The following is an 18,584-nucleotide window of genomic DNA, read 5'->3' on the forward strand; positions in this document are numbered from 1 at the left end:
GAGATGGATGTGGAGTCCTCTTCGGCTTGGGAGGAAACTGCTCAAGCCTCTTATACGGCTAACAGGCCAATCGCTAGCCGCCACGTGTGAATAATTTAGCACTAGCCAATCACAGAGAACGAATTTGCATACCGGTGGCGGGAACTCTTTTGCACCGTGCATTCCTCTTGCAACTCGAGCAATGCACTCTGCAAAAGAAGCTGCAGAAAAGGCTGGAAACTGGTCCCTGCACCGGGGTTTCCTCTTGCTACAGGAAACTCTCCCGTGCAATGCTCTGCAACTTGACGGGGATAATTCTGGTGCCGAAGCACACACACAATCATGCCTTTTGGGTCATGACACTCTGAAGCAGTCATGTATTGAACACACCAATTTGCAAAGCATACAATAGGGAACTACCAAAAATCTTTGCCTAAGCAAGATACAAACCAGTAAAACACAGCATACACAACTTAGTCTAACTTAAAGTGTCAAGAATTAGTTTTACTAATCCTGGGGGCAGTGTCTCCTGACAGCCAGGCATTCAAAAAGGCTTTGTTTAGGTATTCCCACCTTTTCCACGTTCTGCTTTATAATGTAAATGTAGCTCTCTACATTCTTTGGTGAAGCTGTCTGCAACTTCCCTTAACTAGGTCTCCAACATGTGTGCTGAATGTCAACACTTCCCACCTCCCAGTCTGGTCCTGCAAATCTTAGCTCTGGGCTCACAGGTGCAGGGCTTGGATCTGTGCACAGGGGGCTAACTTGCCTCTCCTTCTCCCCCTGCTCTGGGATATGCTGTGGAATTAATCTCCTCCCTGCCTGGCTGCAGGCAAGCCCCCATGGGTTCTGGGTGAGAGAGGGGACAGAGGAAGGAATTAACTTCATCCCTGCCAGACTGCAGGTAAGTCTTGGTGGTGTGGCTGGGGCTGGCAAACCCTAGCTGTAGTCCCCAGAGTTTGCCAGTGGAGGTGGGGAAGGGGAGAGGGGACAGAGGGAGGAATTTGCCTCAGGGGCCATGGGAGGCAGCATCTGACCACAGACTGCCCCTGCTCTGTAGAGACCAGAGTGGAGGAGCCAGCCCAGCTCAGTGGAGCAGAGCTCCACCCAGCCCAGACAGCATACTGCGATTCTGGGGGAGTCTGATTTAACTTAAACCAGCAAGGGGTCTGAGACAGACACTTCATAAACTGGTTTGAGCCGAGTCGGGTAAGTCTGATGCTACATTCAGCCAGGTTTATCTCAAACTGGTTTTGGCCATTTTCAAACTGGTTTATGTGCACCCAGTGTCTGTTCTGTTACAGGTTTAAACTAGTTTCTGATCACTTAAACCGGTTTATGTGTAATGTCTGTCTCTAGCTGAGGAGGGCAGAGATAATATCACTTATGCTGGGAGGCTTCTTACAAGAGGTGCAGATGTCCCTTCAGCCCCTTGCATCCTTGTGGGGGAGGAAAGGCATATGTTTAAATTCTGTTCTGCAGATGGAGTCCCCATCCCCCCACCTCTGGATCAGCAGCTCCCTCAGCCACAGGATCAGAATAGTGCTCTCCTGTGCTTGGCTATGGGCTTAGTGCTAATCACCTTTCCAGAACCAAGAAAGTATTTTCTCTTGCAGCTGTAATGGCTGTGGCTTTTTTGTTTTTTTCCCCAGCCTGTCAGGGATCTAGCTGCAAAAGTTAATTAGATTCAAGTGCTGCACTGGGCACCCTCTAAATTGTAAATACTTGTTTTAGAAGGAGTTTGGTCCCTTTATAACTCAAGTTGGAAGAAGATTTGGAGGCTGTGCCTGAGACATAGAGGCATCGAACCTTGAGTACAGCATAGAGCCAACTCTTCTTCAGCCCTTTCTAAAACTTGTCTGAAGATAAGTGGAGTCCCAGCAATGGAATAGTTTGGAGGGGAGAAGGATGAATGTTGGCCTACAAAGTGGAAAAGAGTAAGGTTTTTCAAGTATGTGTATAGGCAACCATAGATTTATCTTGGTAACTTGAGTTCTCTTAGATGTGTTTTGATGACCTTTGTCCTTCCATGTATAGAGAGAAGCAAGTAATTCTCCCTGGATATTGTGCAAAAGTACAGAAGTCTTGTTATCTTTTTTTTGCCTTTTGAAGAATTCTTGCTACAAGTGAAGCTACTATGAGCCAGCACACAAAGGATAAGTTTTATGCACTGCGCATAACTGTAAGAAGCTCTGAACCTTTATAGGCCTAGAACAAGTAAGAGAATAATTGGAGTCAGTTATTTTGTTGGTTTTGCTTACAAGTTTTCATGGTTCCTAAACAAAAGTGGCCAGAACTAGAGCACAAATAAACCAACTTGCTAGCTCAAATTTCTGTTATTGGTCTTAGATTCACTACTGAAAGGTCCAAAGCTGGCCAGCTGAATCTACCTAGTTCCCTTAGGTCAGTGGTTCTCAAGCTTTTTAGAGTTGAGGAAGCCCTCCATAACTCTGGTGAATTAACTGGCACCCCATTTAAAAAAAAAAAAATTATTATAGTGCTTACCTCCTTGCAAAGGGGCCACGAAGGAGGAGAAGCAGATGACAGAGCAGAGCCTGCGTTGCAATGAATGTGCTTAAGAGAAGAGGCTGTACTTATTTCATGCACCTCCTCCCTGTACCTTTGGCACCCTCCAGGGCTCTCGGGACATCCCAGGATGCTGTGAATTTTACCCTAATTGAGAATCGCTAGCTTACATGCTTTCTGTATGTAAGTGCAAGGAAAAGTTGGTGTTAGAATGTAGTATGTAGCATCCTCCCTGGAAAACGCTTGTGCTCTAAATCCAAAGAAGGCAATACTGAGCACCTGGAAGTGTTGCCAAGAGAATGACTACAGTATCAGACTTGACTTATGTTCCTGAAGCATAAAATAATTAGATATACTGTGTGAGAGAAACTTTCTTTTTGGGTATATCTTGAAATGTGGCATTTTGGCAAAGCTGCAGGTTCTTTTTGAAATTGAGAAGTACTTGAAGGAAAGTCTAAGGAGAGTTGCTGGTGAGAGTTAAGATTTCCCCTTCCTTCCAGATATGCCCAGGTAAGAGTGAATAGATTAGTGTGCATCAACACATGAGAAACTTTTGAGCACCTGAGTCAACACCCTTCAACAAAATTACTTGCTCATCAAGTTCATGCAGGTTTATCTGCTTTGCTGGTTCTGAGCTTAAAAATATAGGGCCATAGGATTAGTTAGAATCCATTAGAAATGAAGACAAACAATGTTTTAATATATTACGTTTATTTCCACTAAGGCTTTGTTTACAGCACACTACATAGGCTTTGAAACTTATAAAGACAAGCCATGCAGGAAGGATGGCACTTCACTGTCAATGTCCATAACGTAATTAGGGTATCTGCAACCAGTAAAGCATGTAGTTCCCATGACAGACTGTCCTGTGGGCAAAGCTTATGCAGGAGGAATGAATATACACTAATGGGAAAACTTGAACTGCCCACAGGTTCTTGCTTGATACTGTTTCTGTAAGGACCTCTTCTTAGTTTTTCCCTTTGCAAGGGTTTCTAACTATGTAGTCCTGTAGACAAAGCTAGGATTGACCCTTGAAGAACATCTCTTGAGAGTTAGGTTATGTAGCGTAGGTCTGTAGTATTAACACAGATGAGTGATCTTTTAGCTGAATTGGCACTTTTAAGACATTGTACCACATCTTTAGCCCTCTTCTGTTTGTTTTGCTTTTGAGTAGAGTTGGTCACCAGCTACCCACGCACAGTTTTTTGAGGAATGGAAAGAAAAGCATCTTTCCATTTGCCCTAAAGAATTGGGTATTGACAGCAGCTATAGCTTTGATACAATTGGTTAATTGCATCAGTTTTCTATGTGGGAAACGTTCACAAGTAACTAGGAAAATATCTCGAGTGCTTTTCGTTTTCGGCACAAGAAATGGAGAATGGAACAGCAGATAAACAAATGAAAAATGAGGTTTAAATTGGTCTTCCTGTAGTCTACAAATTGGTAATTAGTTATGCTGTAACATGGTTGTTCTGTTTCTTTCCTTATTTCCCCTCTCTTCTTCAACCCAGATTTGAATCAGATTTGCAGAGAGCTCCTAAACTCGGTGTGTAAAAGTATATTTTTTTAACATTTGAACTTTGGACCTCTTAAGTTTTCATTTGAATAACATTTAGTGAAAGATAGGGCAAGAATTTCAGAACTCTGCTTTTTAAAAAAAAAAATGCTAGTTTTCTATGCAACAGAAATGTTCAATGTTAAGCTGCAGTTCAAGTAACAGTAGTACAAAATTTATTTTCAAATGTTTGTGAATCCTCTAGGATGGTTTAAAGGACTTGTCTTTAATTAAAAGTGCCATACACTTAGTAAAAATCCATGTTAGTTGAGAAATTGATTTTTTTTTTTTTTTAATTAATTTATTTTTTTTAAAGGAAAGCTGTGAGTTTTCTTGTATGGGGTAAATGTCACTCTGTTCATATCTTAGCTTTGCTGCAAGTCAGGACTTGTACTATTCCACCAGGTTGTCATAGAAACGTAGCTAACTGTCATCTCAACTCAGGCTGCTGATGGTTTTATTTGTAGGTTTGCAGGATTATTAAAATTTAACAAAAATTATTGATTTCCTTTTTATTAACGTTGGCTTGTGTTTACCTTAGAAGTTCAGGTTCCATAAGAGCTTTTCCTAGTAGAAAAATAGCTTAAAAATGCTAAACTTCAGTATAGTAAATGGACTTGATGTTTTCTCTCATTTAGAATGTAATATATAGTCTTTAGCAATAGAGTAATCTCGCGGTTTAAAAAATAATTTTTCATTTCCTTTGTTTACAGCAAGGGGCAAAAATTTCTCTCGAATTTGCCTTTACCCTAGTCTGTTACTTAACATATAAAAGATACCTGTCATAAAAGCATGAAATGGGTACATCATTGTGCTTAATAGTTGAAGTTTTTCATTTTTATTTACCGTTTCTTGAGGCCTGGCAGAATGCTTCAGTGCGCTGAGTTTTGAAAGTATATATTTTTGTATATGCATGTGCAAGAGAGATTTAGTTTTTCACTCATAAATAAGACAGGCAAAACTTATTTACAGTAACTTTATCTAATGGCCCGTGGATGAATGCTTTTATGCAAAATACTCAAGAGACTAGAATTAACTTTTCACATTGGTTGCACATTTGATGTCCAGACTTCAGCAACATGTGGAATTTTATTATAAACACTAGATGCCCAGAATTCAATTTTTGCTTTGCACATTTATTCCAGGATGCAGAGATTACCCATGCATTTCAAGTGTAAAATTTATAACAGTGATTGCAGGGATGTATTAATTGCAGCAAAATGTAACCCACCCCCCCCCCCCACACTTTTGCTTTTTCTTTGTTACAATTTTCTTCTGTTAAGCATGTAGAAGCAAGTAATTTGACTTTGTCATTCTGACTGGTTACAACTTTGTTCAGTGTTGGATTTACTGAATAAAATGTTTTTTGGTGGACGTTTTGACACTTTGCCTTAGACTACGACGTCATGGCTTGTTGATGTCCCTATATTAATCCCTTTCGTATTCTGCCACAAAACTCTCAAATAATAAATTTTTTTGAAATCCTTTTATTCTAGAATGTGCATGATAAGTTGATGGTATAAAATACTGAATTTCTACCATAATTTCATATATTTGTGTTTGTTTTGTGTAAAAGTATAGCATAAAATGGGTGATGATAACACATTGCAAATAATTGTATTGGTTTTTAATTCAGACGACAAGCCTTGTTTTTTCTGTTGTTTTTACTTCATGATAAGCTTGAATGTGTGTTGTTTTTTTTTTAAGCTATTTCTATTGGGAGTTTATGTAACCTTTAAAATAATTAGGTAAGGTAAATCGTATCTGTCTGGCTCATGCTTTATGTGTATTAATTAAATCTTGCGCACTTTTTTTTGAGGTAGGTGTTGGAATAACTTTGCCCATCAGTGGTGTAGAACATAGCAGCTGTTTTAACTGGGCACAGCAATGATATGTATCAGGGCGAGAAATAAAAAAGAATAGTATGTTTTATATGTACATGACATCTTCATGATACATTTTTTTTAATGGTATTTTTTATTGTAATTGGAAGTGTGGATATCATTATTTGCAGAAATACCTTTTTATAGAGGGGATCCATTGGTACATATAGGCTCAAATGACAATATTAAATATGAAATGTATCTGTTGGAAGTGTCTATTTTACTGAGAGAGGCTATTTTGTAACATATGAACACATGTAACCTGAGCAGTATACTGCACCTCAAGCATTCTTTTATGAGAGATCTGCAGCTGGATTCTCTCTCTAGCTTGCTTCCTTTGTTTCTTAGCTCTTTCTCCTTTCTGTTCACTTATGCCTTTTCCCTTTCCTTAGTTCTTAGTACTGACTGGATGACTTAGCCTGCTTAAAGCTAGGGACAGAAGTTATATATAAACTGGTTTAAGTGATCAGAAGCTGGTTTTAAGCCTGTAACAGAACAGAAGTTCAGTGCACATAAACCAATTTAAAAATGGTGGAAACTGGCTTAAGATAAACCTTGTTGAATGTAGCATCAGGCTTAACTGACTGAGGTCAAACCAGTTTATGGAACTTCTGTCCCAGACCCCTTCCTGGTTCAAGGTAAATCAGAGTCCTCCAGCATCACAGCATGCTCTGCAGCCCTGGGCTGGGCTGTGCTGTCTGCTCCAGAGAGCAGGGCTGGCCCCACTGCTTTGCTCTGTAGCCAGAGCAGGGATGGGGAGCGTGGCCAGATACCAGCTAGTGTAGCCCTCTAAGGTGAAGCAGGTAGGGATGGGGTTTATTTCTGCCTTCCTCCCCTTTCCCCCCAGGGTACTGCAGCCTGGGTCTGCCTGGCTGGGGCATAGCAGCCTCTATCAGGGTCCCCTTCCCCACCACCACTCCAGTGGCAGGGATGGGAGGTGTGGCCAGATGCCAACTGGCATGGCACCCTGAGGTGAAGGGGGCAGGGAGGGGGCTTATTCCACCCCCCTCTCCCGTGGGGAGACTGCAGCCAGGGTCTGCTAGCCTCAGCTGCTGTCTCTGGTGCTTGCCCCCATGCAAGCTGAGTGTCCCTATTAGGGGCTACTGCACCCCAACCAGGCAGACCCCACCTCGGGTTCCCCGAGGGGAGGGAATAAACTCCCTCCCTGCCCTCTTTGCCTTAGGGGGTCATGCTGGCTGGCATCTAGCTGGGAAGTGCAAGCCTCTTCCCACTGTGGGGGTTTAGAGGGGGCTGCACTGCAGGTGGGAGCAGGGTGGGCAGAGCCGTGGTCACAGGGTTGGGAGGGGTGGCTCTGGGGGCTAAGGTGAATTTTGGGGTAGCCATAACCCCCCCCCCCAAACCTCCATTAGCACCATCACTGCATATCCCCCGTAGCCACCCCCCCCAGCCCCTGTCCTGGGCAAGGTGGGTGGTTGGCGGGGCAGGTGTGGAGGGGCTGAGGGCAGGTGTGGAGGGGCTGGCCATGCTGCTGGGGCAGGGCCCTTCCAAGCCAGCTGTAGCTCGGGCTGGGGCCACAGGAGCTGTGCCCCCAGATTGCTCCTGGCTTTCTGCGCCCAGGTTGGACTGAGCTGTCACAGAGGGCTCTCCTCCTTCCTTGCTGCAGGGCTGAGGGATGCTCTGTGCAGTGCAGCCTCAGGGCTGGAGGGGTGCAGTGCTAGGCCCCCACTGGGGCACCAGGGGATACTACTGGCTGTTGTGGGGCAGGGAGAGAAAACTCTGTGCTCCCAGCTCCCTGTGCCCAGGCTGGGTTGGGCTGTCATGCAGCCGCTGTGGCGGGCTGGGCTCTCTACCTCGTCTTCCTCCGCCATGGGAACAAGGGGAGGGGACTCTGCAGCACTGCCTTGGGGCTCATGGCTGGAGGGATGCAGTGCTGGGCCCCACTGTGGGACGAGGGGGAAAACTGGCAGCAGGAAGCCCTTGGTAATTTTTTTCCCCAGCAGTACAGAGCCCTCCAGCAAGCATACCCTCTGCTCTTTAGAGTCTAGTGCTTCTACTGGAGGGTCTGGTCAAGTCTCGGGCAGGGGCTGAACTAGACATTGGAGGACTTCCTGGAGGTCCCTGCCACCCCCCCTTCCTTGTGGTTCTCCCTCCCTCCCCCCCCTCCCCCCCTGCACCTCAGGCCTAGGGCCAGGGTTTGGCCCTGCCCCTGCTCTCGCTGCTTAAGCCTTTCAGTCTGGTCACAATTCTTCCCCCCATCCCCACAAAAGCCTGGCAAGGGCTGCTTCCCCCGCCCTCCCTCTCTACCTCCAGGCACATCCCAGCGGTGCTTCTTGCAGGCCAGGGTTGGGGTTTAAACCTCTCCCCAATCATACTTGGGCCTTCTGGAGCCTGTTCCCACCCACAACTCTCTTCCCGCCCCTCCCCGATCAGCTTCCCTTGGCCACTGTAGAGAAGAGAGGGTTACTCTAATGCCCCCAGCTTCTGGCCTGAGCCACTGCAGGCATGTGCCTGAGTTTCCGGAATTGAAAGTGAATATCTGTTCACTTGCTTGCCAGTTCATTCTACGCAGGTTAGAGTAACCTGCAAAGATTGAATTGGTTCAGGCTTGGGCTTTTTTGAATGTCAGTACTTAGCTTAAAGGGGTAATGACAGGGTAGATTTGAGGCTCTAGAAGGGTTCTAGGTCACAGTTCATTCATATTAGCCGTATGGCATCCAGATCTCCCTTCACAGTTTGCAGCAGCATGTTTCTACTGGATTGTGTGTGGTTTTCTCTTTGGTTTTAACATAAAGCCATTGAGGCATTCTATACAATTAACATATTCCTAGCCGATATTTTTATTTTTATTTACAGCATTTTGTGTCTGTCCTTCCTACAGAGGTGCAGCATCTTGTAAAGGTCCTCAAGTTTCTTATAGCATGCATGCTTTGGCTCAGAGCTATAATTGGCTATAGCTGCATATCTTATTATATCATCACCACCTTTACCATATTCATATTTATATTTTTTTTCTTAATTGGGAATGACTAGCTTCCATTTTGCTAAGTACTCATGTACATTTCCCCCTGCTTGTCAACTAAGTGCCTCTGTATAGTATAATTGTATTGATTTATGTATTTACAGTATTTATTTGCATCCAGTACTCTGGTATGAATAACTGGAATGAAACATGGAAGTTTGGCTTTCAGTTGTAGTGGCTGTTGAGAGATCAAAAGGAACCATCTGTGGCTGTTGCTCTGTGATGGTCTATGGGAATTTTTAACCATTTTTTAAAATATAAATTTGAAGTTGTTAAAATAATCTTTCTCTCTTAATCTCTTAATAATGTAGGAAGATGAAAGTGAAGAAGAACCCAAGCTGAAATATGAAAGGCTTACTAATGGAGTGTCTGAAATTCTTCAGAAGGATGTAGCCAGTTGCATGACCGTGCATGAAAAGGTATTCTCTCACCTTGCAGGGCTGGGAAATTCAGACATTGTTTTGCTGATTTTTAAATATCTTTTTGTGCATATGTTCTTCCCTTTGACAATATGATCTCAGCTGCATTTTATTCAGTAAGGACCTTGGCATCTATTGTGCTTATTCGTTTTGAACAGTTCAACTGTACAAACTCGATCATGCTGGAGGTTGGTTTAGGGAGTGTTTATCTGTGGAAGACAAGTGAGGTATTGTTACTATCATGGAAAATAAAATAATTAAAATAAGCTTTTACAAATGAATTGTACTTGGTATGTATTCAGTTCAGGATCCTTCTCCCTCCCCTCCATCTAGTTTCTTTACTAAGAAAACATTGAAGTTTGATATGCGGGGTTGGGAAAAAAAGAATTTAGTCGTGAGAATAAAAGAACAGTTTTGTGAGATTAAGAAAAAAAAGGGACAGACAAAATGTCTTTAATATGCCAAAGATAAAGTACAGGATACTTGAAAGTCACACGTGCATGACTTTACAAAACACCTATTGTTTTTTATGTTAAAAAAACCTAATACTTATAGTATTCTTGTGTGCATTTTTTAGCACTTTTTGAAAGCTAGTAATGACTCCTTAACAGCTGCTGTTGTGGTATCTGTCTGTTAAATACTACATGCAGGGTTCAGAATATGCAGTTTATTTCTTTTACTCAAAGTACTATGGAGTTGCTCTGTTTATGATGGTTTAAGATCATACTTTTAATTTTAACATTTTTGTGATAGTACCGATGAAGACCACAAGTCTCTCTCACAAACCTTTAGACTTTCTTAAAATTAAACTGGCATTTGGAAAATTGGCCAAAACTGCTACTGATCCAACGACCTTTTTACATCCTGGCTAACAAATGAATAACGTTTATGTATATATGGAAGTGCACAGGTACACCTTTAAGTATAGCAGCACAAAAAGTGACACCACAGTAGAGCTGTTTTAACTATCCAAACACTTCTAGTCTTCTAGCAAACTAGATACACTATTTATGAGAAGGATCAATATTGTTCGAAGCTAGGGTATTGGGGTCTTTTAGGAATAGGTGTCTTACAATAGAAAGCTTAAAAATAAACATGGATGGTAGGTTTTGTTTTTGAATCATACTCTAGAAAAGAGTCAACCTGAATAAAATTACTGCCCTATTGCACATGTATCTCTGATTTAATGCAATTTGGCTTTGTTGGAAGTACCAAAGTCTGGTTTCTTCTATTCAGACTAATTTCTCCCCAGAATTATTTTTTTCTTTCAATGCTAAAGCATCATATTTTCACCAGGCTCGCTGTCTGCACTGGATGACTAATCGTCATGGCACCTGGTGCATTCAAGCAGGCCTGTGCAGTGGAATAGTCATACCTAGTTATGTCTGCACACCTGATGTTTTATTAACCAGTATTGATTTTTTTACCCGGGGGACTTTTTTCTTCCTGAAAAAAGGCAACCTTGCAGGAGTGAAAGGCATTGCAGGGGATGAATTTCTAATGAACCCCTTCTTTCCCTTTTTTGACTCCTCTTTAATGTAGCTTCATATTTTAAGTGCCTGAACTGAAATTTCATTTTAAGCAATTCCATTTTGATAAATCCTTTTAAACCTTGACTTTCTATAAGGTTATTTTTTAAAGATTGTGCTGCTTGACTGACACGCTTAGTAGTGCCTGTAAATTTGAGCATTTCATTATAGGTTGCAATGAAGCATGCTTACATGCAGTGAAATACAGAGAATTTAGGAGCCCATACTATTTGAGTAATGCCAAAAGAAAGAGAAAAAATCTCTCTGTCATCTGTCAAATAGTACTGAAGTTTCTCCTGCTTTGTTTAGGGCTAGTTCACACAGTTCAATTAACAGTGGGTCTCAAAGTTACTAGATAAACATGTTAAGATTTAAAAAAAAATGTAGGTTATCGTTTGACACAGGAAAATTTCATTTATTTTGTGGATGTACCCAGTGTTAATTGTAGAAGTGTTACCTAAGGAAAGTAAACTCAGCTGGATGATAGGTACATTTAAACAAAGCTTAGACTACCTTTTCACATTACATATGTGTACTACTGGCCTAACCAAATAGTGGTATTTTTGTGTGTTAAATATTTCTTTGAATGGCAAAGGAGAGTTAAAACCAAAACTATAACTAATTCCTTAATCACTTCCATGGCTTTGTTTTCAAGTGTATGTTAGTCCCTGCTTTCACACTGCATTTTTAATTTGCTGCCACAGTCCATCAGGCAGTGTATACAGACTGCAGACACACCATTAGTTGTCAGTAGATGAGGGTCCTCATGACTCATTCTGACAGCTAACTTGCACTATCACAATAATATGGGCTTCAAGCCCTGTTTTATTCTTCAGGAACAGCTACAATAAGCTTTGTCCATGGAATATTTTCTTTTAGGGCACCTTTAATCATTAATCTGCTAAACATCTTAAAGATCTTTAGCTGCTTGTACTCGTAATGTTGTATTTATTTAATCTGCCTCCCTCTCTCTCTCTCTCTCTCTCTCTCTCTCTCTCGCTCTCTCTCCAGTTTTTAGCCCTGGGAACACATTATGGCAAGGTTTATTTACTTGACGTCCAGGGAAACATCACCCAAAAGTTTGACGTTGTAAGTACAACATAATTTAGAACAAGTCTACTGGGACATAAAATATTGTGCTGTGCTTGCAAGTAAATAAAGATATGGCTCTCAGTACACCTGCAATTTTATAAATGCATTTCAGAAATTCCTAATCTAAGAGTATATGGACACAGCCTGGAATAAGACAGTACAACCAAGTGTCTCGTGTGAATACACCTCAGATTACAAACACTATATACTGATCATGACTACAGAAAAATACATATTTATTGCAAATAATTATTGTTAATTACCCACTTGAAAGGTTCATGATTCCCATAAGGTATGAGCCTGCTCATTAGCAGACTATTGTTGATTGTTAGTATGTGCACTATCATCTTATCGAGATGCCAAAAGTAATTGAAAATTGATTGATTGTCTTGCTAGTTCAGTTTATCTACTGCAAATATATAAAGCTAATATTTTATGTGAATGTTTTGAAGCTTGAACTCTTAAGGGATTGTATTGATTGAGGAGAAGAGGCAGACTTTTTTTTTTTTATTGTGGTTCCTAGATTCAGAGGACGAGTGAAGTAATGAACTTAAACCTTTTTTTTTTTTTTTTTAGTCTTAAATCCGTTTTTTTAAAGTATAGAGATTTAGTGAATTTCTGTTTGGTACTGGAGAGGGAGGGAAGGAGGAGGAAATTAGCCAAGTTTGGTTTTTTTCCCCCTAGCAAATTTCAGTGGGCAGAGATCGTGTTTTTTCATAGCAACATCAGCACTTGTCAAAGTATCCATCACACCATGTTGACATGTTTGCAAAATAGAACATGTGTTCTGAAGCTGACACAGCTAGCTGCATGTGAAAGGTCGAAGGTTATATTTTTATTTTTGAAAAATCTAATTATACAATTGTTGCAAAAAAAAAAAAAAAAAGCCAACCTCCTAGAAACAACCTTTGAAGGAAATTTTATATACTGTAGTGGTCAGATTGACAGTGACCTTACTGGGTATTAGTAAAAGTCAAGTTAATGGTGTTCTATTTCTTTTAACTTTTGTATGCTCAATCAGCCCAACAGGGTACAAACTGAGTGCATTTCAAGAGAAGAAAGTCTTTGACTGGTGGCTGCTTTCCATATTCTGATTACTTTGCACATGTGCCATTTGCTTAAAACACCATACTCTTTTCATGCCAGTCTGATTTATTTCAAAATATTAGATTAAAATTAGAATGTGTGTAGCAGAAAATAGTTTAATCTCTAATTTATGCTTGAGGGATTGTTCCCAAACTCATCAAAGTCAACTACTCCCTCTTTCCTCCCTCCAGTGGAATTGGACTTTAAATGCATCTGCCTTGGAGTTCATGCATATACCCTACAGATGGACTCTCAGGGTGTTAGGTAATTGGAAAGCTTTTTTTTTGACCTTACAATCAATGATCACTAAGATCCCAATTCTACAAGTTGACCACGTTGCCTGTAAAAAGTATTGTTGTTTTTTTTAATTAATCGCTGCCTGGGCATAAAACCTGAACAGATCCCATTATAGGGTCAGAGCAGAAGAGGGAAGTGTCTTGTCTAAAAGGAAACAATGAGGCAACAACACTCCTTTTTGATGGATGGCTGGATAAGTGTATTTTATAACATTGAGTGCTACCAATAGCTACTGTTCTGTGCTTAAAATAAAGTTAAGGTGGGTTTATATAAGTGTTTTCAAAAGCCTGTTTTCACTTGCTGATAAGCCTTCTAAATGTTTGCCCTGCTGAGCTAGTTTTCCAGGCTTTGTCTCTCTCTCTTTCGGTAAAGAAAACTCTAAACAAATTTGCTCCAAAATAAATAAATACAAGGTTGAAAGAAGAAGAGGAGGAAGACCTTTTTTTCCTGCCCACTGTTATCAAACTTGTAGGTTTACAAATAGAGCTTTGGTAGCCATCAACGAGTCTAAAACAAAGAACTTGCTTGCCTGTGAAACGCAGCAATGGTGAAGTGCCCCTTCTGGGCTTAAATGTAGAAGTTTGAATGCTGTTCTGTGAGACGGGGAGAGTCACCTTATTCTTTAGCCACTGGAGGTTAGTTGTCTTCCCCAACCTGTTTTTTACCATGCCATAATCAGTTGCCTGGCCTGAACAGTTTCTGAAGTTGTTAGATTATTGAATGGAGATCTTGCTTCATAACGCAGGAGAAGTGTGTTACATATAGCTTTCCTTTCTCTTTGAGTTTTTTCCCTTGGAAACTTCAGCACAAGGTTGTGAGTTTGTGAAGATTAAAAAACAGAACAAGGCTCCTCCCTCACAACAAAAGGGAGAGTTGCCACAGGACCTTGGTTAAACCTTTCAGAGGCCAGACACTGTCAAGAGCATGCAGTAAACAAGCGGTTAGAAAAAAGGAAACATATATTTAAAGAAATCTTAGATGTTGCTTGTGATGTTAGTAGGTAAATGTAATAGATGGTAAAGATGCTTGATTTAGACATAAGATTATTTATTTTCAGGGCTAACAGAATTCTGTCCCTTTTTATGAGTTACAGGGTAGCCAAGAACAGGAACATCCATTCCTCATTTGAGACCTGGGCTAAGGGACGTTGCCATATAAACTTCTCCAGAAACTGACACACTAACTGATGTAATTGTTGTACAACAGAAATGAAAAGCTTCCTTGTTGCTTCCCATGTTTTCCTTTTATTTTCTGTTTTTCCACTCTGCTTGTTCGTTCTCTCCCTCCTAACCTTGGGTACATCCCTACAAACATGTGGCTGTGTTGCAATAATTTGCTTATGACTGTCTACCCGGTATTGATTTGAAATTGTTCTTGAGCTAAAATGCAAACCAGCAGCATTTCCTAACATTAGGTTCTCTCATAATTGCTAGCGTTGGCTTCAGTTCTGCAAAGACTTACTCAAGGTGATTAACTATATTCTGTGACTGGTTTCAATGGAAGTCAGTAGCACTCTTTTCAGGGTTGGGGTGTGTGTACATTGGGCAGAGTGGGGTTTATGCATCATCTTTCTGAAGCATTTGATACAGACTGCTGGACCAGTTAGCTCACTGGTCTGTTCAAGTAGCAATTCCTGTGTTTCCAGGAAGAGGAGTACAGAGACTTTTTTCTAAACCCTAGGAAGAGTTTTGCAGGTTTTCAGTTTGGAGACAATTGCATGGGATTTGGTGAGGTCCTGCATGTTGGTGACATTGCAACTGCCATCTCAATATCCTGGTCTGATCTCTCCTTGTCACTTAGGTTCCCTTTGCTGTCACCAGCATGGCTGTCTTTGTCACTGTCAGCCACCTAAGATTAACTGATACTCATCTTCAAATCACGTGCCGTTGACAAACTGGTGTTCTTTTGTATTAGGGTTCAGTGCATTGAGTGAGATGAAATGTGTCAAATGTGTTAAATTATGACTAAAAGGCAGCAAAAAAAAGCCTACTATACTGACAAAGGATGATGCAGAAGCGATTTACAGCATGTTAATTCCAAATGCCTATACATCTCTTTCCTCTTAGACTGGCTACAATTTATTAATGTAATTATTGCCTCAACTGGCATCTTGTGGATTAAGGACTTGTAGATTTGAGGAAAGCTGTACAAACACATTTAGTTAAGTAACAAATCAAAAACCTGTTCAGAGGGTAAGAAAGCCTGCCCTTATTTCCAGGTGTTTTAATAAGCATGATGTTTTAAACAAATATAGTACCAGTGTTGGCCAGTGCCTGTGAAATCCTGCACTTGGCTTAGAAAGGGGGAAATAGTCTGTTTTAGAAGTAGGGTTTTTTAATATTTAATTGTTCAGCAGTGATGTATAAGTGCAGAAAACAAATTTAGGTAGCTAATGTTTTAAAGTACTCCTTTTTTTTTTGGTAGGGAGAAATCGAATAATTTGTTAGCATGTCACACTTCTGAGGGCATTCAAGACCTGGAAGAATTTTTGAAGAAGCATTAAATATTTAGGAGTTACCTCCTTACTTGCAGAATTTTTAAAACATGTTTTGCAAACTTCTCGGGCCTAAACATTTTTTTTTTTTTTTAATATTTGATGTCTCAAAGTTAAAATAATTTTGTGAATGTGGCTGGCAGAGAGAACAGTCACCAGATTCTCCCTTGCTAACATGGATGTTCAAAGGTGACTTGGTTTTTAGCTGTGGAATGATTGTACTTAGACCTTTTAAAGGTCTGGGATATTTCTTAGTTTGGGGCCAGTTGTCTTGCCTACCTCAAGGAAGGTATAGGCAGGAAACCTGGTGTATCAACAGGTTGAAGTCAATGCTGCCAAGGCTCATTCAAGGCTTGAAATACCTTTGAAAGGACTTTCTTCAAATAGAGATTACAAGTTTTATACTGAAGTAGCTCTTCTGTATCAGATAGTATGACTAGGGAGGAGCTGGAACCTAGCTAATTGTTGCAAGTGAAATCATACAGCATTCTTTGACCAAGATAACTCTTAGCAGTTGATTGTATAGTAAAGATGCTACTTTGAATGAAACTTTTGTATCATCGTAGTCTAAACTCTCACACAGTGTCACTTGTTTTGATAGGCTACTTAAAATTCTCTGTTTAACTTTAACTACATCATTTTAGTTGTCACTGTCTGACTGCAGAAAAAGATTTATCAGTGAAAGGAAACAGAACAGAATTTAGAGTAAAGATCTGGGCAGAGCAGTAGTATGATTTGGGGCGCTAGGATGGTGTTGACAAATACTGAATTGATGTGCAATCTGAGCCAATTTCTGACTCTTGTAGAAGGCCAGCCAGTTCTCTGGCTGCTTTGTCATACATAAGGCTGGAGATGCATGTATCCACTTCATGATTCCTTCCAGAAAAGAAGTTTTGCTTTATATGGCTCAGGGAAATGAAGAAAAATATTGTAGTTTAAACAAGATTTAAGTCCTCTGCCCATATTTCAACTGCCCATGAAATACTCAGCTTTATTTCCTTTCTAATTAGTTCTCTGATGCCAGTAGTGAAATTTTAGTTGAATTATATGGTTTATAACTGGCTCTTCCACTCTCTTCAATGTAGGACTCAACATTTTATTCTTTTGGACTTTGGTCTTCAGAATTAGCTGTGTGGCAACTAATAAGATCTGTGTAATTCATTTCTGAGTTTAAAAAAAAAAATAACAACAGAAACCCTTTTAAATCCATTTGGGTCTACTCTTTTATTCAGATTAATATTAAATATTTGTTCTTAAAATGAGGTTATTTGGTGTCCTGGATGGTTCAAAGTGTACAAAATGCTTTGTGGATCTGTCTTAACTTTTATTTTCTTGTGTCAATGACCCTTCCTGATAAAAGGGTCTGACACTGAACTCAACTAAGGCAGAGTTCACAACCTAATTGCCCTTTTGATGTTGTTAGATATGTAATAAAGTTAAAAGCAAAGAGCTCTTATGGATACTCTGCATATCCTCATGTCTTTTTTTGTCACGATTGCCTTTGGAGTAAACTTTTATCAGACACATTGTGAGCAGCAAAACCAGGGTTGCCAACTGTCAATAAATTTAGTGACTGTCAGTTCTGAAAAAAAACAACTAGGCTGCAAATGGCTGTCAGCAAAGTGCATCACAGTGTTTAGCCATCAGTAAAAATATTACACCACAGCTTGATTGAAGCTCTGACAGGCAGACCACAGTTGTGCCATCTGGGCTAGGGACAGGCATTCAAAAAGCCTGAGCCTCAATTTAGTCAGTCTTTGTAGGTTAATCTAACCTGGCTAGACTAAATCAGTTTTGTAACCAGACAGACATCACAGAGATACTAGAGCAGCCCTCCCTTCCCTTGCACAGAGCTGAGCTGAGCAGGCCATGGCCAGGCCCTGGCAGGACCTCTGATTAGAGAGGGATCCTCCTCTTGATAACAGGGCATTTATCAGCTCTGTTATCAGCATTTAACACCTTATCAGAAAATAAAGCCTCACTCATTACAAGCTCTTCTTAAACAGCTTTTTCCAAAGGAAGAAATGCAGGGACATTACCATCTGAGCTGTTGATTACCTCCAAAAAGCCCTAAGTGGACACTGCCCTATCAGCCTTACACAGCATTAAGTAGCATACCAAATGCTGGCTGCAGTCCATGCTGTGGGAGAGAGGAAGAAGGGATCTCTGCTTAAGCAGTGAGTGGTGAGAGCGGGGGGAGGGGGAACGGGGAAGCCAGCAGACCCTGCTGTGCCTGCAAGTCTCTGCCAGAGCTGCAGCGAGGGAGCAGAGGGAAGGAGCCATCCGTGCTGGGGAATAGAGAGCCCTGCCCAGGCCAGAGAGCATGCTGGGATGCTGGGGGGTGTCTGGTTTAGCTTGAACCAGACTGGGTTTGGGACAGACATTACACAAACCAGTTTGACCCAAACTATTTAAGTTTGATACTACATTCAACCAGGCTTATCTCAAACCAGTTTCAGCCATTTTCAAACTGGTTTATATGCACTGAACATCTGTTTTATCACAGATTTAAACCAGTTTCTGATCACTTAAACCAGTTTATATGTAATGTCTGTCCCTAGCCCTGGTGTCCAAATAGGAGTGCAGCACCGTGCAGGGAGCATTTTCTCATTTATGTGCTTCTGCCTCTGTCTCTCAGGCTGCCTGTAATACTACTGGGTCAAAGATACTCTTCTTTAGCGGGGTCCATGCCAGGATGGGGGGAGTAGAGTTGGTAGGGGTAAGTCTGCAGGGTGGGTTGTGGG

The 18,584-nt window shown here is 41.0% G+C and overlaps 1 protein-coding gene across 1 annotated transcript in view; it reads left to right on the forward strand.

Moving 5' to 3' along the window:
- VPS41 (VPS41, HOPS complex subunit) overlaps positions 1 to 18,584 on the forward strand; it is a 169,635-nt gene that overhangs the window by 21,421 nt on the left and 129,630 nt on the right. Inside the window, exons 3-4 of the mRNA XM_006020447.1 lie at positions 9,235 to 9,342; positions 11,883 to 11,960. Of these exons, the coding sequence (XP_006020509.1) occupies positions 9,235 to 9,342; positions 11,883 to 11,960 (186 nt within the window). The remainder of the gene's footprint in view (positions 1 to 9,234; positions 9,343 to 11,882; positions 11,961 to 18,584) is intronic.

This window comes from Alligator sinensis, unplaced genomic scaffold (assembly GCF_000455745.1).
Source record: "Alligator sinensis unplaced genomic scaffold, ASM45574v1 scaffold254_1, whole genome shotgun sequence".
Lineage (NCBI taxonomy): Eukaryota > Metazoa > Chordata > Crocodylia > Alligatoridae > Alligator > Alligator sinensis.